At 48.0% G+C, this 24038-nt stretch overlaps 1 protein-coding gene and 1 long non-coding RNA gene across 2 annotated transcripts; one reads left to right on the forward strand and one right to left on the reverse strand.

The window, feature by feature from the left end:
- Positions 1-12603: 12603 nt before the first annotated feature.
- Positions 12604-14040, reverse strand: FOXD3 (forkhead box D3; the record flags this gene model as incomplete). The annotated part of the gene is made up of 1 exon (XM_082676224.1): positions 12604-14040. The coding sequence occupies one exon, from the start codon at positions 14038-14040 to the stop codon at positions 12604-12606; it is 1437 nt and encodes a 478-aa protein (XP_082532350.1).
- A 1305-nt stretch (positions 14041-15345) lies between these two features.
- On the forward strand, positions 15346-16547 carry LOC309838573. The gene is made up of 3 exons (XR_014298368.1): positions 15346-15451; positions 15654-15765; positions 16412-16547. It is a non-coding gene; the product is annotated as an uncharacterized lncRNA (long non-coding RNA).
- Positions 16548-24038: the final 7491 nt, after the last annotated feature.

Consider the following 24038-nt stretch of genomic DNA (forward strand, 5'->3'; position numbering starts at 1 on the left):
CATTCTCTATGCCACACTGCTTCTGCCTCTGAGAGGAAATAGAGGAGTTGCAGGAAATGTCAAGGAAAGAATCAGTGGTTGGCATTTCAGAATATTGCTGCAACACTCTCCTTGAAATGCATCAGAAAAGTAAAATGGAATGATGGATGGATCAAGAATGAATGGCTGGATCAACTACATGATGGAGCAAGTGTATTAAAATGTTAATGGTAAAATGATGAGTATACAGGTGTTTATTGCAAAAGTCTTTCAACTTTTCTGTATGCTTGAAATTTTCCATGGCAAAATGTTGAACATCTCCCCCAAATAACTGCAGCACATTTGTACCCTAAGAAGGGCAGCTCAGGTGCTTCTGTCTTTTTTTTAAATTCTACTCTATCCAGCACCCCATTACATATGACAGCACATATTTTATTGCTAAATTGTATAGGATAGGCAAAGTGACTCTGAAATAAGAGCAAGCACAGCAGGCTAGCCTGAAGACCTCAAGGAAGAAGTCTAAAAGTGTCCCTAAGGAATGTCGCTGTAAGTCACATTGCTATAGATTGTGACAAGTAGAGATGAAAGACTAAATTATTATGTTTAGCCCAGAGAATCAACCAGTAGAAAGCCCCTGTGAAGACAATCAGTAAATCAACATCTTTAAGGAGGGAAGTTAGAAGCTGAATGCAAATTATTTGCAAATTTTAGATTGTATCTTTGGGTTACTAGTATTAATATAATAATAAGAAAAGTTAACATTTGTTGAATGCTTATTGTATACCAAGGACTATTCTAAACATTTTACATGTATTAACTTATTTAATCCTCTCACCAACTCTAGGAGGGTAGGTACTATTATTGTCCCCGATTTACAGATAAGGTAACTAAGCCACAGAGAGTTTAAGTAACCTGCACAAGGTAACACAGCTGAAAAGTAATGCAGCCAGAGTTTGAAATTAGGCAATCTCATTTCCACACTTGTGGCCTTAACCACTCACTCCCTTATACTGTCTCTTGTTAGGGTTTTAAGCGGTTAATTCACAACCCTTCTCTTTCCTACCTAAATTTAAAACCAACTGAGAAGTAGACACAGGAATCAGAGATAAGAAGTACTAGCTTTATTTCTAATGAAATCTAAATTAAATGATGTGCAATCAAATGGACTTGCTTATAGGTGCTGAACTAGTCAGACTTTCCTACCCAGTCATAGGAAGTACTAAACAGTTTCAGACCTCAACCACAAGCACAGAGCATGTTCTATGTTCTGCTAAGGTCATGGCATGGCAGAGGCTGAAAGCCAGAAGGCATCCTCTCTGTGAGCAAGCAAGTCTAAAATGCGCAGGAGTGGGGCTGATTCACAAATGCCTGGTTCATTCTTCTAAACTCACCAATGAGAGAAGTCATCCTCCCTCCCTCAGGAGAGGAGGGAGTTAGAGGGAAAGGCTCACATGTCCTCTAGTAAAAAGTCCTTCCCATGGAAACATATTGAATAGGAAATAAGTATTTTCTCACCTAGCACTTCTTAGTTATTAAATTCAGCAATATGAGAAGGGAAAAAAAAATTGGTTATACACACACATACACACACACACACACACACACACACAAGTAATGTGGAGGCATCCCAGAAAGTGTACAAAATATTTGAAATTGCAGAGCCTTAGGAGAGCCTAGGAGGATAGAAATCCAAGAGGAAAAACTCCTCCCAAAGCAGTATCTAATTGAGATAATCTACTTGAAGAAGGAAACACATTTCCGTGCAGGTGGTAAGTGGTCAACTCATCTTCTTAGCTCCTATCCTTATTATTATTATTGTGCTTATTGTTCTGTACTCAACCACAATTCACTTTCTGTATGCAACACAGAATAAAACCATTTAAGTGGATTCCTGGCCAAGTTTTGTCCAGAGAAAAGAAACATTTTACATTTTATAGCACTGTGAATTTTGCAAAGCACTTTAACATATATTATCTCATTTGATTCCCAGAACAGCCCTGGTAAGGCAGGTATTACAATGGAAATTGCATTTTGTCCAGGAGCTAAAGTAACATGTAAGGTAAAAAAAAATCAAATATAATAAAAATTAGTCACAAACTCCCTTCAATTTGCCCTTACAGTATAGAAGCATACCATCGCTCCCTTAATCTAATTGTCAGCTTTTCCACTGTTGGAACAGGTTGATACCTCTTTGGTTGAACTCTAGATGTAAGAACTTGCTTGTGTTTAGAGTCCATGTTGTACAAAAATATAAGGGCAGTGTATTTAACCATAGAGATGTCATCCCATTTTCTGTAGCAAGATGCTTACATTGTAAAATGCATAAGGGAATGGAGACTAACTGCATCCAGCAACTTCATGCCACCCTTTCTTCATTTCCCTCTGTCCATGCCCACTGAATGGAATTCATGGCAACTTCACATTTAAATGATTTTTCATTCTCTCTTTTGCCTTTTTTCTCTCCGTCTCTGTTTCTTTCTCATACTTTTAAAGTGATGTTTGGTTTAACTTAAGCTAAATAGACATAGAATGTCCCCACTAGATTATCATAATCTGAGGTTTACAGTTTCAAGTAACTTAGCCAAAATCATCAGGCAGCAAAAGTCAATCAGCTGACTTCTACCCCATCTTCTTTTAACTATGCAACATCACATCCTCCCATTAACCAGACAGTATAACTGAGGTAGTCTTTACAAGCTGAAAATTAGGTATTTGCCTGATCAGATACAATCTAGGCAGATAGTAACTTCTTTTAGTATAATCTTAGTGTAGATCTAGAAAAATGTTAAAATTAGTCTACCTAGACCAGAGCTCAGCAAAGACATAAGGCACATGTCCTTGCTCTTGTGAAAGTGCTATCATATCTTTAATGACTATTGTCAAGACCTCTCATCCACAAGACTGAAAAATACCCTGAAAGTGAAAAAGTGATTTACCAAGTGGCACTACAGAGTAAATTGTTTCACATTTGTTAAGTTGTGAGAACACAAAAATGATACCTAGCTCACACAGATGGAAGGGACAGTGGTATCAGCAATGTCATTTTAAAATATGAAATGTGACAACCATGGGTATATAATATCAGAGAAAAAAGAAAGCTAGCCTCATGAAAATATGACTGCTATTAAGTCAGCAAAACTGTAAATAATAGCCACCAGTATTGAGCACTCCAAATGCATTATCATAGTAAATCTTCATATTATGTTTCCCATTTCATAGATAAGAAAATTGAGATTCAGAGAGGCCAAATACCTTTGATCAAAGTCATTTCAGAAGTGACAGAGCCAGGATTTGATTGACTGTAGGACTATCAGATTCAAAGCCCATGCTCTTTCCAGATAATCATTCTGCGTCTCAAACCCTCCCTAGAATTTTGAAAATACAGTATAGCTATCTCTTACACAGTAAGTTTTTAGCTCTTATAATTTAATAATTTTTTTCTCACACTTCATCTCATTTATGCAAGAATATTTAAAAGCAATAGATAAATAAATGTAACCCATTAAGACTTCCCTGGTGGTCCAGTACTTAAGACTTTGCACTTCCACTGCAGGAGGCACAGGTTCGATCCCTGGTCGGGAAACTAAGATCCCAAGTGACACACTGTGCGGCCAAAAAAAAAAGTAACCCATTAAGTATATATATTGAATATTCTGTACTAGAATATGGTTCCCAAAGTAGAGAGCAGATTCGCTCAGTCTCCTGTGGGGCTTCTTCACTTTATTCATGGGGCCCCATGGGTGGTGGTGGTAGAGGAGGGTGATTCAGTCTCCTCCCCTGAACTACAATATACACTATCAATATCAGAGGGCAGGAGTCATCAAACTGCCGGAGGCTTGAACGACAGATACCTTGGAATATCAGATATCTTAAATCAAGACAAAAGTGAAATTAAGGTTTAAAAAAAATCTCTAAATGTTTAAATAGTTACTGAAAAATATCTGTTACCGGAAATGTTGAAATGATAGTTATAATAGTACAGTTCCTCTGTTTCCTTTCTTTCTCTCAGCTAAATTTTCAATAGTAGTCTTTACAGAGAAAGACAAATACTGTATGATATCACTTATATGTGGAATCTAAAAAATACAACAAACTAGTGAATATAACAAAAAAGAAACAGACTCACAGATAAAGAGAACAAAGTTAGTGGTTACCAGTGGGGAGAGGGAAGGGGGGGCAATACAGGAGTACAGGATTAAGTACACACTATTATGTATAAAATAATCTACAAGAAGGGACTTCCCTGATCATCCAGTGGTTATAGACTTCCCCTTCCAATGCAGGGGGTGTGGGTTTGAACCCTGGTTGGGGAGCTAAGATCCCACATGCCTCGAGGCCAAAAAACCAAAACACATAAGACAGAAGCAAAATTGTAACAAATTCAATAAAGACTTTAAAAATGGTCCACATCAAAAAAATCTTAAAAAAAAAACAAAAAAAAAAAAACAAGGGGAATTCCCTGGTGGTCCCGTGGCTAAGACTTCTTGCTCCCAATACAGGGGGCCTGGGTTCCATCCCTAGTCAGGGAACTAGATTCCACATGCTGCAACTAAAAGATCCCGCATGCCACAACTAAGACCCAGCTCAGCCAAATTAAAAGAAAAGAAAAGAAAAAAAAAAGCTACAAGGATATATTGTATAACACAGGAAAAATATAGCCAATATTCTATAATAAAAAAAAAAATAGTGGTCTTTATGTGGGCAGACTCCATCAGATACTTCCAAGTTCAATGTCAGGCCTAGGACTAAGAATTAGCCTTGTCCTTTAATCCAATCTGTTAACTCTTATACTCGATTCCCTCCAGCAGCAAGAGCAACTTTTATCATAAAATCATAATTCCTGATGTATGTGGAAAGGTGATGCTGTTGAAGTACCATCAATAAAGCAGATGTTTCACAGTGGTTGTGATTAATTTGTGCTGATCTTGATACCACTTGCTCTTGTAACCAACATTTACATTTGTAAAATGGTAGAATTTGAGAGATGGTTTACTGATATAATCTGTAACAATGGCAAAGAAAGAAGCTAACTGAGCTATATAAAGACTAAATCAGTAAATCAACTATACTTCAGTAATAATAAAAAAAAAAAACACCTAAATCAATAGGGACCACACAAACTAGATATAAATTTGCAAAAAAAAAAAATGCATTAAGTGTATAACACTAAAGAGCATATTATCTTGATCCCAATTGGAGGGCAATGACAAAATAATCTGGGATTTACTTTCTTCTTCTCTATATTAAATACTAGAATCTGTATGAATATCTTTCAGGGAAGCCATCAAAGGTCCTAGTTTTGTATGGTGAATGGTTTGGATAACTGACAGGTGAGAGATTAACGTTTATGCCAATGTTCACAGCAATGAAGGATAAATTATATAACTGTTTAAGCTTTTAAAAATGCTTTTTTTTTTTCTCGTTAAAAGAAAGAATGAGATTCTGACAACTATCCCACAAAAATTTTACCACCAGTATAGTCTGAACCCAACCCTGGGAGAGGTGGTAAATAACTAGGGATCTCCAAATAGATCTCAGAGCAGGCCCCGTAGACAGCCCTGGAACATGTATACTGAATACAGAATCCTGATACTTTCTCAAAGCTATAGCTTTTGCTCAGTTTTCTCCACAAACAGTAGTCTTAACATAGAGGCCAAACCACGTTGAATTCTTTGTGTGTCAAGATAAAGAAACCCAACACACGACAATATAACATCTTTAGTATTGAAATCTAAGCAAATGACTCTCAAATTCTCTATACTTTACTAAGGAAATAAAAGTTCTATAAAAGAAAGACACTCTAACAAATAAAGCTGCCCCTGTGTGCAATGGATGTTTTGTGAGGTAGCAATTCCTCTTCTACTGGGAGAACTGAAGCAGAGGCTGGCTGAAAACCCCGAGGTACTCTAGAGGAGTTTTCTTCATTAGGCTGGAGGTGGAACTGTCTGCTGGTACTTTAGGCTAGGCCAAGGAGTTTTCAACTAATTTCACCGTGGCAGAAAAAATATCGCAGAAAATCCAATTATATTATGAACGTTGAAATGTGTTATACTTTTTAAGTCTCTAATAAATGCTTTTTAATTCCTTCATTAAAAAATTAACACGGTGTTTATAAAAGCATTTATTATAAAAAGGGGGGACTGAAGGAAAGGAATGGGAAGAAAACAGTCCCCCAAACTCGACAAGAACCTCATTCGATCAATAAGCACCTTCAAGATTCCTCATCCCCACTCCCATGGTCCTAGTCTGTCTTTTACTAGACAAATACTTTTGATCGTCCCCTTTGTGCTCAGCAATGTTAGACGGTAAGGAGCTCACAGAGCATCGTAGACAACGGCTCACTAGTTGGCACCGTGGGCTCCAAGAAGGCGCAAGTGACCTGAGCTGGGAGGCTCAGGAAGGCTTCCCGGAGGAGGCGGTGCCTCCCAGATGGAGCTTGAAAGCAAAGAGAAAATTTAAGGTTTGGGGTTGCTAGGTTGCTGTGTTCCCCGGCATGCGCCTCTTGCTAGGGTAACGGCGAAAATGTGTTGTTGGTCTTTTGGAGAAAACTGAGTCTCGCTTACCATCTGTCGAGAGGAGAGAGTGGAAGGAATGGAGGGAGGAAAAGAACCAAAGCTCCCTTCTTCGATAAGACGTGCACTGCAGCTCCTGTTGCCGGATCCCGGGAAGGAGCGTTCCAAATGCCCACTCCGCTGAAGCGGGAGCAGCTGGGCGGTGATGGCGGAGAGGAGACTTCTTGCCACGCGTTGGCGGCCAGGCGAACAGGCCCAAGTCGAGGGGCACTCCCGTCCCAAGACCCTGGCCTTGTCGCCCGAGTTCTCACGACCCTCCTTAAGGCTGTGGTTTAACTAGAATCTAGTAGCGCTGTCCCTGGTTCCCCAGAGATCCTGGGTTGGGGAGTCTCGGCCGCCCTGGTTCACACCGCGGAGATTTGTTCCCGTCGCGAGCTTACCCAGCGCGGGCCCCGGGGCGCCGCGGGAGCGGGTGTCGTTTTACGGATGGGTTTCCTCCCTAAGCAATTCAAATTCTCTCCCCCCACCAACCCCGGCCCCCTGCCTCACCCCCAGGCAGAGGGAGCTGGAGTCCCGCAGGCCAAGCCCTAGTGCCTGGCGCAAAGGTGGACCCGGAGTGGGAGGGGGTGGAGACGCCCATGGAGGCCGACTCCCGACACCCGGGCGGTGAGGCTGGACCTCTGACCCTCGGGGTGAGCGGAGCTTCGGGCCTGGATTTCCCTTCTTCATTCTTCCCCTCCCAAATCCCGAGGCAAGAAGGAGATCTAGCCGTCGGTCCCTGGAGAACCGCTCAGCCCTGGGCGAGCAGAGCGGCGAGGCCCGGGCGGGTTGGGGCGGATCGGGCGCCCAGGGCCGCGGGGCCACCCACGGTCTAGGTCTTGGTCTTCCGCGAGCTGAGTTCTGCTCCGCCCAGTATTTCTCTGCGTTTGTCTTTTTTTTTTTTTTCCCTCCACTCTTCCCAACCTTCTTTGCCCCACTGTTCGCTTTTTTTTTCTTTCCTCAAGGGGGGCATCCTTCCTGGGTAGAGAACAATTTTTCCTCCGCTGAGTATTTCCATGGCTTATCCTTGGGCCGCTGAGTGACCTTGGGGAAGTCACTGAACTTTCAGGAACTGTGTGAAAAGAGGGAAGGGTGCTCTCTAGGGCTGTTTTTCTGAAGATGCCTCCGAAATTTAGCCCCAGAGGACTCAAGGGAATGAAGGTGTTCCCTCTCCCTCCCCATCTCACCACTGATAGGACGGAGCTGTGTGCATAAGCACAAAATCATCTGAAAAAGGAGGGCTTTTGGTACGAGTTTTATATTAAAATAAGGGAGGTGACTAACTTAATTCTTATTTTGAAAAATTCGGATGTAAGACACCCTATTGGGAAATAAAAATAAGGTGATGCTTTCTACGACTCCTTCGCTGATTTTGCAACATTTATTTCCAAATTTTGTTCTGCATACTCGCCCCCCTTGGCTGGTGCTGCCCTCCGGGAGCAAAGAATGGCTGGTACATTCCTGAGAGGGCAAGGGGAGGGTGTAGTGATGGTTAAGAGAGAAGTTGGCTCTGGGTGTAACTATGCCAACTGTTGGAGGGAGGCAAAGGGAGGGTGGTCTTTTACGCGGGTCTGAGATCTGGTTGCCTTTAATTCGCCCTGAGACTGCGTGTTGCGTTAATGGGCATCTGTCAGCGGAGGGCTCAGGTTTCCCCACTTGCCTCGGGCAGTGGAAACAAAGGGGCAAAAAGCAAAGTAGACCACTCAACCAGAAAGAAATATGCCAGGCCTCTGGAGCAGGGGGTGCGGACTGAGAGTGAGTGGGCACCACGGGCTTCTCCTCAGGCCCAGGGCTGGGCTGAAGGACTCAAGACCAGGAGGAGACCCCACCTTTGAAAAGCCCCTTCTGATTAGACTCTCTTTTGCTCCATCCTTTCAGATAGCAAGGGACTGGAATAGGTTATGCAACCCCTCATAGAAAAACCCATTTTTTTATACCTAAAATCTAGTTGTTCAAAACCAAGCCAAACATTGCAAGTGTTTGTAACAGAGTTGTTTGTCTTTCTAGAAGCCATTAACAAACAAATTAACTCCTTACATCCCCTTAGGTCTCTACAGTTTATAAAACATTTTTCACTGACACCAACTCACCTAATCCTGCAAGCCCAAGTGACAAAGAGACTCCTCATTCTCATTGTAGAGGCAAGGGAATGGAGAGAAAGAAACCAAGCAGTTTGTCCAAGGTCACAGTCAGGAAGTACCCATTCCCTGATCGGGACGCCTCCCCCCCTCTGGAAGGCATGTCTCACTCCACTGCTTCCTGTCATTCCCTCCCATGAAATAGACACACACACAACCGCCACGCGACCTGGGCACTCTGAGAACACCTTCCAGCCTCCCCATTCACCTCCCAGAGAGGCGTTCATTTACTAATTATGCTGCAGTTTGCAGCATGTGTCTAACAGACACATGGCTCTGGAACTGGCTTTCCTTCACATTATAGTCTCTTCAGTACAGTTCTTCAAGGAACCCACGTTAAAACGTGCGCACACACACACACCAGCCTTTCATAGTCCCCTCACTGCCAAAACTCTTCCTATAAACCATATAAAATAAATAACCTCAAACATAACTCTTAATTGCTTCCAAGTCCATGTTTCCTCATCACTAAACTTTATTGCTTCCCAATCTTTAGGGCAAACTTCCCTCGGGACTTTGTCCCTTCCAGGAGAGAGGCCGAGAAAAACAGTTCTTCCAAGATTCGACCTGGGTGTCCCAGGACGGGAGGATGAGCACAGGAAGGGTGTCAGTGTGCTCAGAGCCTGGGAGGGAAGCAGAGGTCTCTCAGGGTTGGGAGTGGACCCTCGGAGACAAAACGCGGAAGTTTTCCATCTGCTCGTCGCCCCCTACAGGCCACGTCCGCCATCGCAGCAAGAGCCCTGCAGAGCCCGTGCGTGTATTCTAGCCTTCGTTCGCCTTTCCCTGGACCTCCGAATCCACCCTCCATTCCCGGAGGGACTGAGTACCGGGACCCCACTCAGGGACTTCGTCCAGGGGATACTCTAAGGGCTACAGGCCTTGGAACTGGATGGACTTTCTAGAAATGAATGCCGGAAGAAGTGGAAACCAGTTTAAATTCGTGTGTAGCCGAAAGCTAAAATCCTCCCCATAAAAAATAACCCGTTTCTTCTTTTTATTACAAATAAATCTGCCTAAGTGAAATAAAAAGCCGATATCAGTCGTGTTGTCTTTAAATCTCAGTGTAAAAGATTTCAGTGCCTTTCCTCGCTGCTGCCCGCGTCCGCTCATATCAAATGTGGGTTTCAAGCCCTCCCTTCCCCAAGTGCTTGCGTTCATTATATACAATATTTGCATTTTTTCCTTCTGTTCTAAGCTTTCGTGGTTTAGCAAGCTTAAACCAAAAAGAGCTTTTCAGCTGAGCTATGGCCAGGCCTATCTCCCTGACATCTGCCGGGACTTTAAACAGCCGCTGGTCGGTTTGGGGTCTGCGTCTAAGAGTCTCCTACCCTCCAAGAAATAAAGGAGGGGGACCATCTTCAGGCTCTAGTTCAAGGTTGATAAGTGTCTGGAAGGAAAGTTGCCGGAGGATCTCTCCTCTACACTCCACCGCCTAATGCATCGGGGGAGTGGGGTGGGAAGCTCTGCGAATCTCAAGCGGCAGCTTGTGGCCGAGTGTCACGCTGCGGGCGCAGGCTCGGCCGGTATTGCTGCTATGCGCGGAAATATGAGCGAGTAATTTTATAAGTAACAAAGGATCAGGGATGGAATGAGGCCCCTGTTATCCAATGTCGTTTAGAAGCCTTGGATCAGCAGCTTCTTGAGGCTAAAAGTGAATTCAAGAAGCCCTGCCTTTCCCTTTTCCCAGGGGTGTCAGCTAAATTTAGAAATAACCTCTATGTGTTTGCACAAATCATGTACCATTTGCTGTTTGTGTAAAAACCGATTAGCCAGACACAACTGTGAAACAACTTGTTACTTTTATAGCTGCAACACACAAACAAATTTAGATCCGTTTATTTTTCCTTGTAAAAAGAGATTAGAAGGGACCCACCCGGAGACTGTGTGGTCCATAATCTCTTCTCCGTGAAGGTAACTGTTGCTCCTCTCGGTGGCGGTTGATTATCAAGTTCTTGTTTATCAAGTTAAACGATCTCACCCCAGGCAGCTTGTTTTATTTTAGGACTCTGATCCAGAAGGAATGTTTACTCAGGACACAATAATGTTTACTGTTTACCAGGAAGACCGGTTCGGTTTTTGCGAAGAAGGGTCTTTTAAAGCGACTCCCTAGCCCACACCGACAGCAGGGAAATAAGGCTGGGATCAGCAGCCGGGAGGCATCTCCGCGACCAGGGAGGCAAGGTGGACGCCAGCGCCAGGGACTGGCGGTGTTTTGCAAACAGCACGCGCATAGGGCCGAGCTGACAGTACTGCTATCCGCTCCAGTTTAAAAAAGTGATTTCGCATACGTAATTGTAACAGCTAAATTAATTAAGAAATAATTAGAATTGATGCCATTTGAGGATATGTTATTGGTGATGGGAATCGGCTTCCCGCGTCTAGATGTTTCATTTCTACCTTAATACTTAAGGTTGCAACAGCTGAAATGCACATTAAAAATAATCCGCAAGGACATCTCCCCATTCCTGCTCTGTGATCTCGCATTTCACACTAAACTAGCCTAAGGTATTTTTAAAAAGGTTAAAAAACGGGGTGATGTGCATCTGTTTTTCAAAGGATATTAAGGCCACTATTTCTTGGCCTTCGGAAAAGCTGCGGGTTGGAGGAGGCATCTACAGGAATCCTTCAGAAATCCAAATTATGTTGTGGACTACTATCATAGAAAACAGGTACCTTATTTGAAAATATTATGAAAGAATAAAACAACTATGTATCATCTATCAGGTTAATATAGGTAATACAACTCCACTGCAAAATTTAAAATGCCATACAGATATTTAAAAAGTTAATTGGGTTTATTACCATTTCCACTTAGGGGATGAAAATAAACAGTTTGAAAAATCAAGGCTTTAAATGCTAAAATGAGGGAGATGTTTGGAATTAAACATTCTTTTGAAAGGATAATTGAAACGACTAAGAACTCTCATTTGAGAAGTTTTCATTGTGAAAGATAAAGTCTTGTATTTAAAAAATATTTAAATTGTGCTGATGTTTAGAATTAGGTTGGTTTTTTAAATGGCAGCTTACTTTATCTTCAGAAATATCTAGTCATTTTGATTTAATGAATTGATAGGAAGGAGATCACCACCAACATCCCGATTTTATATGAAAACTAAAAGAAAATATTAATACAATTTAAATTAGGTATATTCTTTCTCCAATTAAAATTTCTTACACCCAAATTATGAATTAGCAAAGTTTGAAAAGGTCATTCCTTGAAACTCCTCTAATATCTGGGAAAAATAAAATGCAAATACTGTTTTAAAATCTTGTCATTTATCTCAGACACCTAAATAAAACGCTAGGCTGAGCCTTTAAAAATTTTATTTACAAAGTTGTGTACAACACGATGGAATAACATTTAGAATACCATATATATTCATTCATATATAAACAGACTTTTATAATAGAATGACACTTTTCGCCTTGTGAAAATTTTTTAATATTTAAAATCTCCCAACATCTCTATACATTTTTTTCTCACATAAAACTGCGGAGAGTGAACCTTCAGAAAAAATGAAAGTTCAGAGCTCTAAATCTACTGAATTTGTTTTTTTCTTAAAAAAATAAAAACCCCAAAAGGAAAGTCAATAATTTTTATACAAATATATACAAAGAATTTCCCTCCCATCCCCAAGGTACTGAGAGCAGGTGCCGTCGGGGTACATTTTCGGAAATTCGGTTTTCGGTTTTACCTGTACGGAAAGCTATTCCCCGCGGGTGCGCGGTGAGAGTTTGCTCCGCCAGCCTAGGTATGCAGGACCCGGTGGAGGCCGCCGAAAGTCGGTGTCGACGGGTTGGAGGGAGGAAATGTAAGAGAGGCAAAGTCCAGGATTGGGCAGGGGGGCCAGGAGCGGGGCGGGGCGCGCAGCTTGCAAATGCAGCCGACGCTCGAGGCCGCCGCCGGGCCCAGCATCCCGGCCACCGGCACGTCCCTATTGAGCGGGCCACTTGGCCTGCGCTGCGGCGGCGGCAGCGGCGGCGGCCGAGGCTGCAGGCTGCAGAAACTGTCCAGAGAGCGGCACGCTCAGGATGGGCGCGATGGTCGCCGTCGTCCGACTCAGCGAGAGAGGCTGATGCGTGGCTATGAGCGCTGCTGACTGCACGGTCCCGGGCGGCCGCAGAAAGGACTGCGCCGCCCCGCCGCCCCCGCTACCCCCGGTGCCCCCAGTTACCCCGGCGCCCCCAGCCGAGCCCCCGGGCGCCGCGGGGCCCCCACCGATGATGTTCTCGATGCTGAACGACGGTCGCGCACTCGGCTCGGACTTAATGAGCGACGCCGTGGTGCCAGCGGCGCCCGCCGTGCCCGCGGCGGCCGCGGCGGCGCCCAAACTGTTGAGCTGCAGCTGCAGGCCCGGGCCGAGCTGCGAGCCGAACGCGGCCGCTTTGCGGCCCAACTCGCCCGAGGGCAGCAGCGGCACGGCGGGCGGCAGCACGGGTGCCACCGGCGGCAGAGCGTACGGGTACTGGAGCGCCGCGGCCGCCGCCGCGGCTGCCGCAGCAGCAGGGTGCGAGTAGGCGCCAGCCGCGGCTGCAGGGTGCAGGCCGTAGGGGCGACCGTAGGGCCCCGCGGCGCCGGCCGCCGCCGCCAGGCTGTAGGCGCCGAAGCTCTGCATCATGAGCGCCGTCTGCTCACGCAGGTGCTCCTGCTGGTGGCGCTTGAAGCGTTTCCGGCGCCGCAGGAAGCTGCCGTTGTCGAACATGTCCTCGGACTGGGGGTCCAGGGTCCAGTAGTTGCCCTTCCCCGGGTTGCCCGGTTCACGGGGGATCTTGACGAAGCAGTCGTTGAGCGAGAGATTGTGGCGGATGCTGTTCTGCCAGGCGGGGAACTTCTCCCGGTAGTAGGGGAAGCGGTTGCTGATGAACTCGCAGATGCCACTCAGGGTCAGCTTCTTCTGCGGGCTCTGCAGGATAGCCATAGTGATGAGCGCGATGTACGAGTAGGGCGGCTTCACCAGGCTGTTCTTGGGCTTGTTCGGAGCCAGGCCTCCCGCCGCACCGCTGCCCGAGCCAGGCCCGCCACCGCTCCCGCCGCTCTCCTCGCCGCCAACGCCGCCCTTGCAGCCGTCGGCCTCGGACGCGCCCGCCTCGCCCCCTGGCCCGGCCCCGGCTCCAGCGGCCTCCTTGGGCAGTGCCAGGGGCTGCTGGTGCGGCGGCTGAGGCTGCCCATGGTGGGGGGCCGCCAGCGTCACCTCGTCCGCCTCGTCCAGGCGCAGCTCGGGCGGCCCCGCGGGGCTATCGCAGCCCGCGTCGCTGTCCTTCTCCTCCAGCCCGTCATCGCCCTCGCCCACCACATCGATGTCCACGTCCTCGGCCGTCAGCACCGTCTGGCCGGACATGTCGCTGGCGCTGCCGCCGCCGGAGAGGGTCATCCCTCCTCGGGGTTGGTGGCGGCGGCGGGGAAGGAGCGGTGCGCGATGGGCGTCTTCAGGGGCTGTCGCCAACCTCAGAAAAGGGGTTTTGGGCGCCTCCGAAAGATGGGGGATTGGGAGAGGGGAGGGGGGCGTAGGTGGTTCGGGGCCCTCCGGGCTTGGCTCACACTCGGCGGCCCGGCATCGCGCGGAGCGGGCTCTGCCGTCCGCCCCCAGTGGCAGCGCTCTGCAAACTCCAGCTCTCCCTGGCGCTCGGTACTAGGCGCTCGCTGCCGCTGCCAGCCCCGGCGGCTTCTCCACGCCGCGCCCCCTCACTTCGCCCGCCTTCCTCTGCCCCTGGCCCGGGCGTGGGGAGCAGGAGCAGTGCTGGCGGGCGCGGGACGCCGGGCGCCGAGCAGCTCGGGAGGGCGCGGGCAGGGGCAACGGGGGGAGGGGGTGTCAGGGACGCTGAAGCCCCCGTAGTCGAAAGTCGCGTTTTAAGGACTGGCCTGATAGATTACTTTCTACTTAAAGATCCAGCGGGAGGCGGGGCCACGTGACCGTGCGTGACGTCAGGGCCGCCGCCGAGCCGGCCAAACTCAAGTTGGTTGAGAGAATTGTCAACAAAGGGACGAGGGACGCGCAACTCTGCGCCGCACCGTGCGCCAGCATCCCGCGGGGCCCGAGGGCGCCCCGGTCCGCCCCGAGACCCCACCTTGGGCTGCAGCCCGGCGCGGGGGTCGAGGGAGCCTGTGGGTGTGAGTGCGGATGGGTGCGTGTGAACGAGTGAGGGTGTGGGCCTGTGAGCGTCCGCCGAACCCCGAGGCTCCGCTGCCCTGCCCTACCCGCCCCCTCTCCCTTCTCCCCCATTTGCCAACGCTCCCTAGGCAAGGGCTGGGCGTAGAACAGAGGACAAGATTCCCATCCCGTTGTTATTATTATTTTTTTAAAGAAAAACTTAGTAGTCTGTTTTGTTTTTTGTTTGATTCTTTTTAGCTCTAAAGAGTAAGGTATGCGCCCCGGCTCTGTCTTGCTAATTAGACTTAAGAGCCCCTCCTGCCTCAGTGCTTGGTCGGCGGAGACACCTACTGAGGGGAGGCGCTCCTCCTCCCCGTAAAGTCAAACCACCCGGTCCTGCCTTCGCTTTCCAGGCTCGATGTGGGCGTGTTTATATGTATATATATATATATATATATTTTTTTTTTCCCCCGCTCGGCCACAGCAGCATCAGTTGGGGTTCCCGAAGGTCAGAAAATGGCTATTGATTAATCTATTAGAATAGTTGCCGAGAGAAATAAAAAAGACGTAAAATAACAGGGAACCTATAAATAAAGAAGCCCTAACTAGCTGCTCGGAGTTGTTAAACGACTTAGCATGTGAAAAAGTCGGAAATGAGGCGCTGGGGAAGGAGCCGGGATTGTCAGCGGCCTGGGTAAGTCGAGTGGGGCCGGGAAGAGGCTTCGGGCCTCTAGGTTAGACGCCGCGCCCAGGTTGCGAGGGCAGACAACGCGGGGAGCGGGTGGTGTGACTTCGCAGGCGCCCAGGCCCAGCCTCCTGGGAGCGGGGCCGGCCCGGAGCTTGCCAGCGGGCTAGGCTCTCACTGCTGCTAACTAACGTGGATTCTTTTTCCTCAGGGCATAGACAAACCCTCCAAGATTTAACTTCCTCAGAAACCGGCAACAGAGGAGGTGGAGGAGGATGCGGCCAGTGAGCATCGAGTTTCTTTGGCAAGGAAAGTCAGTGATGGTAGGAAAGACTGTGGGCATTTAACTGGGATTGGCGGGGGCGCAAACCTACCCGGGTGCGTTGCATTGCTGGGGCGCGTGGACCTCGCACTTCAGAATAGTGCTCCTGACCGGGTGAATCCGCGATGGGCCGCCTCTTCCCCTCCCGCATTTTTAGGCAGCCTCCTTGCGAGCCGCGAGTGCCTACCGGGTGTGGCGGGCTCTTGGAACCCAAGCCCAGTCTGGCCGCTGAGGCCTGCGAGGGGAATGCAGGCCTCACCAGAAGGAGCACAAGGGCAGATGGTCCGAGAGAAAATAGTGAAATATTTACAGATGACACTAAGAAACTGATACATTTCCTGGCGGACAGTAGTACTTCTGATTCCCTGTCTGTCTCTCACCTACGACCCCCCTCTTTCCTTAGCCTAGACACACGTAAACTTTCTTCATTATAGGCAGTGCGATACACAGATTGACTTTAATTTTCATTAGATAATTTCCCGGTTAAAACACTAGCACGTTGGATCCCCACTTCGCAGGATGTTTCTGGTTGAAGCTGGGGCAGTTACTCCAACTTGAGACGCCCACGAAACTCCAAGGTTTTTCTGTATCTAAATGAAACCCCGATTGCACCTGACCCTAAAATGCATCTGGGTTCATTTCCGCAGCTGCACCGCTTTGTGGCCCGCAGACTCCGAACCGTTTACAATACCACCTAGACAGCTTCCAGCGAAACAGACCGGAGCGGCGAGCTGGCTGCCCACCGATCCCCCCGGCAGCGGAGGTCCCGGCTGCAACTGTCCCAGTAAACCAATAATTACAAAAGGAAGGTCGGAAGGACACGAAAAAGAAAGCGAAATTCGCAAATTCACAAATTCCTTTTGCTCAGCTTCGGTTGTAGAGCCCCAGAGGCAGGCGCGGGCCGCAGCAGGAGCCCTACCGCAGCCTAGGAGGCTGGGCCCGCGTGGACGCGTGCGCGCGCGTGTGTGTGTGTGTGTGTGTGTGTGTGCGTGCGGGAGGGTGACGGCTCCAGGGGCTGCCCTCCGCAGTGTTCTTGAAGTATCCTCCAAATGAGCCTAATTTCGATTTCTTTGCCCGTCAGGGCTGGCTCTCAGGACTCCCTCGGCGCCGCTGTTTCTGCCTCTCAGCCTCCCTCGGCCAAGACCTGGCCCAATCCGTCCATTCCCCGGTGTCTCTGGAACCTCCCTGGGGGAAGGGGTGGGAGGTGAACAGCTCCCAGCCGCCAGTTCCATTTGTTGCGCTTTTATTCTTCGACACAATAAAAGTCAAATTAATTGATTCATACCATTAATTACGGGGCGTAGCGTGAAAAGCAACGCTTCCCCTCGGTTAGCGATCTATTGTGCTAATCTCTTGTTCAATCAGTGTTACCATCTGATGCCGGGTCTGGCCCTACAGAAACTTTTCGACTCGATTAGCTAAATGATGAGACGTGCGGGACCTACTGGCTGCGGCCCCGACGTCCTGCACCCGTGCGGGCCCAACGGCTGAATATCGATTTCCAGCGGAGGCGGCGGATTTTCCCGCGAGCTCTCTAGGCTAAGGAGCCGGCCGCCCTTTCCTCCTTCCCGGCGGACAGTAGCGCCGCGCAACCTCCCGTTGTTGGAAGGAGGCTAAGCGGCAGCCCGAGTGGGAGGCAGGAAGGTTCCCGCTGCCATCGCCGCGGGACGCCGCCAGGGCGGAAGGACCCGAGCCCGACGAGGTGCAGGGTCCTGTCCTAGGCCGACTAGATTCCGGGCTGAGTAAAGCCTGTTTGCCGCGTAATCTCAGCTTGCAGCTAAAAGCCCACAGGTCGTCAGTTACCGCCAAATTTTAGAACAGAGATGGGAGAAGTGAGACGGATACAGAAAGACAGGGACACATTTGTGGGGGGAAGAAAGATGTGATAGAGGGAACGGAAATATTAGTGGGGGGGGGAAGGAAAGAGAAATGTGGATAAACATTTTCTGAGTCTCAGAGGGTTACTGGGGAGGTAGAATGAAAACACACAAGCACAAACAATTACTATGAGTGAGAGTGACTACTTGGGTCACAACAAGCAAACTTCCCCGGAGGGATTTAAAGAAGATGGCAGCCAGCTGTCTCACCTGTTCAAATGTTTGAAACGTTTCAGCCAAAGAGAATGTAATGAGGCTCCCTCCGTTTCTCCTGGGGCGGGCAGAGTCCGTGGTACCCAGCTGCGGAAGCCGCCAAGACCGGGGCCGTTGGGGGCGGGGGTTGGTAGTGGTGGTGGAGCGGACCGAGGTTCTAGCAACAGGAAACAGGAAAAGTGGAGTTCGGATCGATTGGAAGGAAATTGAGACGTCTGGGGGAGGGGAGATTTAGAATGTGTGTCCTGGGGGGTGAGATGGGGGTGGGGGAGACATAGTGGATGGAACAGTTTATGACGGAGAAGGGGAAATTAATTACAACTCAATTTGGGTTCTTAAGTGGTCAACACAGGACAAGGGGCACGGTCAGAGTCTGCGGAAGGCTGCAATGGCCCACCTACCCCTCGCCAGGCCCAAGCGAACCCAGGTGCCCTCTTCCGACTCCTTTAAGTCAGAGACTATGCCAATGGTTTGAATAAATCGTTGGCCCGAGGTGAGATAAATCTTTACGCCCGCGCGCGTGTGCGCTTTTCTTGCAATACGGGGAGAAAAGACCACGTTCAGCGCAGTGAGGGGCGCGACTCCCACAGAGAGCAGCCACCCTCCCTGTGCTGCAGGGGAAACAAAACGTGGGTGGAGCCCATCTGGAATATACCCCTCTCTTCACCCCGCAAAAACCAAAGTCGGCTCTTTCTTGACAGTCTTCACAGATGTGTGAAACTATTATCAGCCTCGGCCTGGATGGCCGCCACCAAAGGAGGTGGGAAGGGCTGAGATGATATCCGGGTCCCCAACGCATCCAAGTTATTTCTATTTCCACCCTTGTATACCTTTCCAGATCTCTTTAGGTTGCGGGAAAAAAGATTAATTTAATGTACATGCATCTCAAAACTTCATTTATTTACAAGGTGTCCGCCACTCAAGGCCCATGCCAAGAAGTGCCTTGTAATGGCGAGAGACCAAAGGGAAAGGAAGAGAGAGGGAGAGAGGATGGCTTCGAATTTATTTATATTGGAAATGTATAAACATCCATTCTGTAAAAGGCAACACGTTTAATTAACGATGAGAGAGCAGTTAGGGGCAGAAAGCTAGTAAAATTGTGTGATAAATTTATGGCATTGTTAGCGTGCTTTTAATTATGGCTATTATGTTAATTATTTCACATTAGCATGGAGTTATCAGCAGCATGTCAGATTTAATCAAAACGAGCCTTTCTCTCGAAAATTGTTCTTTTCATCCGCGAGGAGAAAGGTCCTGGGCAGGATTGGGATTTAAAAATGACTTGGCATTGAAAGCTCGAGTCTTCTCGACCCGGTTTGGTGCGATGCGGCCAGGCCCGGCTGTCCGCTGGGTCCCTCCAGGCTACCGGCAGCTCGCGGAGGAGCCGAGGGCTGGGTTTTTAGGAATTCACCATTTTCACCCCCTTCGGAGCCGACACTTCATTATATGGGATCATTCTGTCAAACAATATGATGCCGCTCATTTTTATCTGTCCCGCCTTACAAAACCCCCATTCAGCCCAACGAGGAGCAACAAAAGCCTCGGAGCGGCGCGGCGGCCGCTGGCGACCACAGCCTCCCAGGCGCGCGGGGGAGAAAGGCGAGAGGGGCCGAGGAGAGCCGGCAGCGGGCGCGCGCCCCTCGCCGCCCGAGGGAACGCGGCTTGGCAAGGCCCCCGCGCCCAGGTGGCGGGTCCTCGGGTGTGGCCCGGGCGGGACCTCTCCCGAGCCGGCACCCGCCCTCGGCCTCCCCGCGGGCGCCCGGCGGAAGTGCCTTTCCCTCCTCGAGAGCGACTTGCCCACCCAGGCCACATCGATTTCTCAATCACTGCGGATCGATTTATTGGGAGCAAATAAATAGCCCGTTTTGAAAACGTTTCAATTGTTGCCTTGATGGTTGGGGCGCTGACGCGGGAGGGAGCGCAGGGCCGAGGGGCTCGCGCGGGAAGGTCCTTCTGGGAACGTGGGGGGCGCGAAGGCCCGAGCGCCACTCGCCGCGGAAGCCTCGTGTGTGCGTGCGCGGCCGCCGCCGCACGTCCCCCACACTTGGATCTCCGGCGACGCCCCGGCCTCCTCGAGGGTTCGGCTTCCTCCGCTCGCGCTCAGCCCCCCCTGGCGGCGGGGCGAGCGGGAGTTCAGCGCCCAGCCTTTACACCTCGTGACGTCCAGGCAAGTTCGCCGGGGTTCTGAGTCCTTCAAAAGTTCCCCCTCAGGCCACCGTGCGACCCTGAGTCTAGTCCCCGGGGCCCGCGCCGGGTGGAGGTACTCAGGCCCTGGGCAGCTCGCGCCCACCCCGCTGGCCTTCCGGCCCGGGCCCGCGGACGCTGCTGCCTCCTCGCCCCGGCCCCGGAGCGGCCTTCCTGCGCAAGACCACTCAGGCCCCCGCCCTTCCCGGGACTGGGCTGTGGACTGGCCAGCTGTTGCCTTATTTTTAGAGCCATTCCATTCGCGCGGTTATATTTAACTCGATCCACTCCTCCGAGGAGGTCGCTAGGACATCGAATTCTCTACATCGCAGCTTGGGCCCGCCTGCCTAGCCTCAGTGGCAGGTTGGAAAACCCCTGCTTAAGAATCTTTGACATCTCCGGAGCTTGGCTAGGAGAGGCAGGTTGTGAGGGCTGATTCTAGAAGCAGTCGCCACCGCGCCTGCACACACACTGCGAAGAGGGTCAGTCTTGGGTGGGGGAGGGGAGTGTGGAGGAGGATTGGGTCCCAAGGGAAGGGTTCTCTGCGGGGAGTATTGGGTCCATTTCCTACTTATGCATGAGCCAGAGCACCCAGGTGACCTGGAAGACGTCTTACAACTCTGCCCTTCAGAAAGGTTATGATTTTTGTATTCATGCAGGAATCCTCTCTCCTCCCTCCTCCTGAACAAGGTCAACAGGATACTTAAATTTAAACTGGCTCCTCAGTTTCAGCCTAGTCTTCCCTCGGCAAAATCTCAAGAAGACTATGCCACTGGCCCAGTCACATCCCAGGGAAGGGACCCATTTGGATAACATAGAAACACCATCATAATACATACTTTTTCTCTCAGAAGGGCAAAGTGAATTTACAAGAAAAAAAAAAGTAGAAGTCACATACTAAATGTACACATACAGATGTGAGAAGACCTGGGATATTAAATGCACTTTTAAAATTTAAATTCTTCTCCTTCTAACACTTTTAAAGAAAGGACTTTCTTAACCTTGGGTCCAAAGCAGATATTTCTGGCTGCCTCTTTTTGTAGATCTCCGTACACTGTACGGGAGAAGGATGGAAGTCATACAGCTGAATTTAGTGGGAGAGGATGCTCTAGCCAAGCACTCTCCGTCTGGGGGGAGGCGTGCTGGCAGCATTCAATAAATATTGGTTCAGTAACTGAAATCAGTAAGACACAGCCTCACTCTGATGAGTGACTTATTAAAGAAAGTTTGTAGTTAAAATGTGGTATAATTAATTGTATAAATATTTATCATAGAATGTTACAGGAGTTCAGAGTAGACACACCTAACTCTGCCTGGAAAAGAGGGGTGTGTGAAGGTTTCCCAAAGGAAATAAAGCCTGAGCTGTCTTGAATGATGAGTTAACTGCTGTTAGGTGGATGAAGGGAGGAACCGAGTTCTTGGCAGAGAACCCAGCGAGCCAAGACACAGAGGTATGCAATACAAGAGGAGGAGCTAATCGTTTAATAATTGGAGAGGGCGGGTAGCTGGAGTTGATGCTGTAGAGGCAGACAAGAGTGAAATCATGAAGATTCCTGAATATTGTGCTAAAGAGCCTGAAGTTGATAAGGAGCCACTGACGGGTTTTAACGTTATGATTGGCATGATCAGAGTGAAATTTTGCAACAATCTTTTGGGGCCATGTGAAGGATAAACCAGAGGGAGTAAGACTGGAGGTAGTAAAGAGGCTATTTCAGTTATCTCAGTAAGAGGTGATGAAGACATGACTTAAAGGCAGTGGGACTAGAGAAGAGGGCATGAATTGGAGAAAGATTTAGAAAGTAAATTTGATAGTACTAAGTGTCTGATTAATAAGGGAGAAGGAGTTCACAGTAACTCTCACACAGGAAATTTGGGCGTCTGGAGGAAACGTTGGTATGGAGATGGAGGAACTCTCTAGTCGCTTGCTCCTCAGCCATCCACATGATTACCCAAGTTATCTCCTTAAATATCAGTCAGAGCATGCCAATCACTTCCCAGATCAAAAACCTCATTGTTTATAGAAGAAAATCCAAACTCTTTCGGAAAGCCTATCAGGCGTGCCATGATCTGGCTCCAACTTAGCTTCTAGTTTCATTTGCACCCCATGCTGTAGCCCCATGGGACTGTATTCCATTCCCAGGACATACTGTGAACTCCATTATGTACCAGTTGTGTGACCTTGAGCACATCCCTTAGACTTCTTTGTGCCTTATTTCCTCATCTGTAAAATGGAGATAATAGTACCTTCTTTATGGGATTGTTGTAAGGATTAAGTATACCCAAAACACTTAGAACTGGGTTTGACACATAGTTTTAAGAATCACTCCAAAAAACTTTTTTTTAATGAATTGTGTCTTTGCGATGCATTTTCCTGTTTTCTTTTTTTTTCTTAATTAATTTATTTTTGGCCTCGTTGGGTCTTCTTTGCGGTGCGCAGGCTTCTCATTGAGGAGCACGGGCTCTAGGCACACGGGTTTCAGTAGTTGTGGCACACGGGCTCAGTAGTTGTGGCTCGCAGGCTCAAGAGTGTAGGCTCAGTAGTTGTGGTGCACGGGCTTAGTTGCTCCACAGGATGTGGGATCTTCCTGGTAGGGACTGAACCCGTGTTCCCTGCATTGGCAGGCGGATTCTTAACCACTGCGCCACGAGAGAAGTCTGCCTTTTCCTGTTTTCTGATTGAGAGACATAGTCCCAGCCTTCTTGGAGCTTTCAGTTTAGTTGTGAAGAGTAAGAGAGGAGACACTGTAAGCCCTTGAAGGTAGAGATTGAGCGGCTTAGATTATTATTATTTTTGGATCTTGAAAGTGACTATTGTAGAATTTTGAGCAAGGAAGTGATGTGACTGGATATGTGTTTTAGCAGTATCACTCTATCATTGATGGGGAGAATGGACTGAACACAGAAGTTGATGAGTTCAGTTTTGCACATACTGAATTTGAGGTGCTGGTGGAATTTCAGAGTTGACATAATTAGTAGGAGATAGGAATCTAGAGCAGTGCTGTCTAATGGAAATATAATGTGAGCTACAAATGTGAGTTATGTATGTACTTTTGTATATGTTAGTTAGATATGTCTAGCAGCTAAATTTAGAAAAGTAAACAGAAACAGGTAAGTTGATTTTTTTAATGATACATTTTATTTAACCCAATATACCTGAAAATATTGTCATTTAAGCATACACAATGTATATAAAAGTTATTGAGATATTTTCTATTCATTTTTTTCTAAGTCTTTCAAGTATGATGTATATTTTATCCTTACAGCCATCTCAGTTTGAACTAGCCACGTTTCAATTGCTCCATGGCCACAAGTGGTTAATGGCTATCATATTGGATAGCTCAGGTCTAGAGCTTAAGAGAGAAGTTGGGACTACAAATTAAGACTTAGGAGTCATCAGCTTTCGTGTGATAGTTCAGGCAGTGAGAGTGTGTAAGCTCAGCAAATGGGAGTGTGTGCAATGAGAAAAAGGCCAAGGGAATATCAGAGAGGGGAGAAGGAAGAAGAGCCCATAAAAGAAAGTGAGAAAATAAATAGAGCTTAAATTGGGAGCAAGTATGATCATGGGAAGCAAGGAAGAGGGACTTTTGAGAAGATAAAAGTTGTCAACAAGGTCAAGTGTTTCTGAGATGTAGTTTTATTATGTGTAGTTGTTATATGGATATTATTATAAGTGTTTGGCCTTCTCTGATAGGAATTATTCAAATTCCGGCAAGGCAGTTATTGAAAGTAGATACCATTTCTTCATTCTGTGCACAGTTGCAAAATGTTATTGTTTGATTTCATTAAAACATGCATATCGCCTCTTTCTATGAACTTGTGCCACAGTCACAGTGACCAAAATGTTCATTGCTCCTTGCCTGGAACGGTTCCAGTTTAAGCCTACTTTTCACGTATAATTATATCTAGGGCTTATTTTATTCTCAGAAGTGTCCCAGTTTGGATAATAAAGTATTTGGTCACCCCATACATGGTAGACGTAACTTTCAACACTTAGAGTATA

This window comes from Grampus griseus (assembly GCF_964374135.1).
Source record: "Grampus griseus genome assembly, chromosome: 1".
NCBI classification, from domain to species: Eukaryota; Metazoa; Chordata; class Mammalia; order Artiodactyla; family Delphinidae; genus Grampus; species Grampus griseus.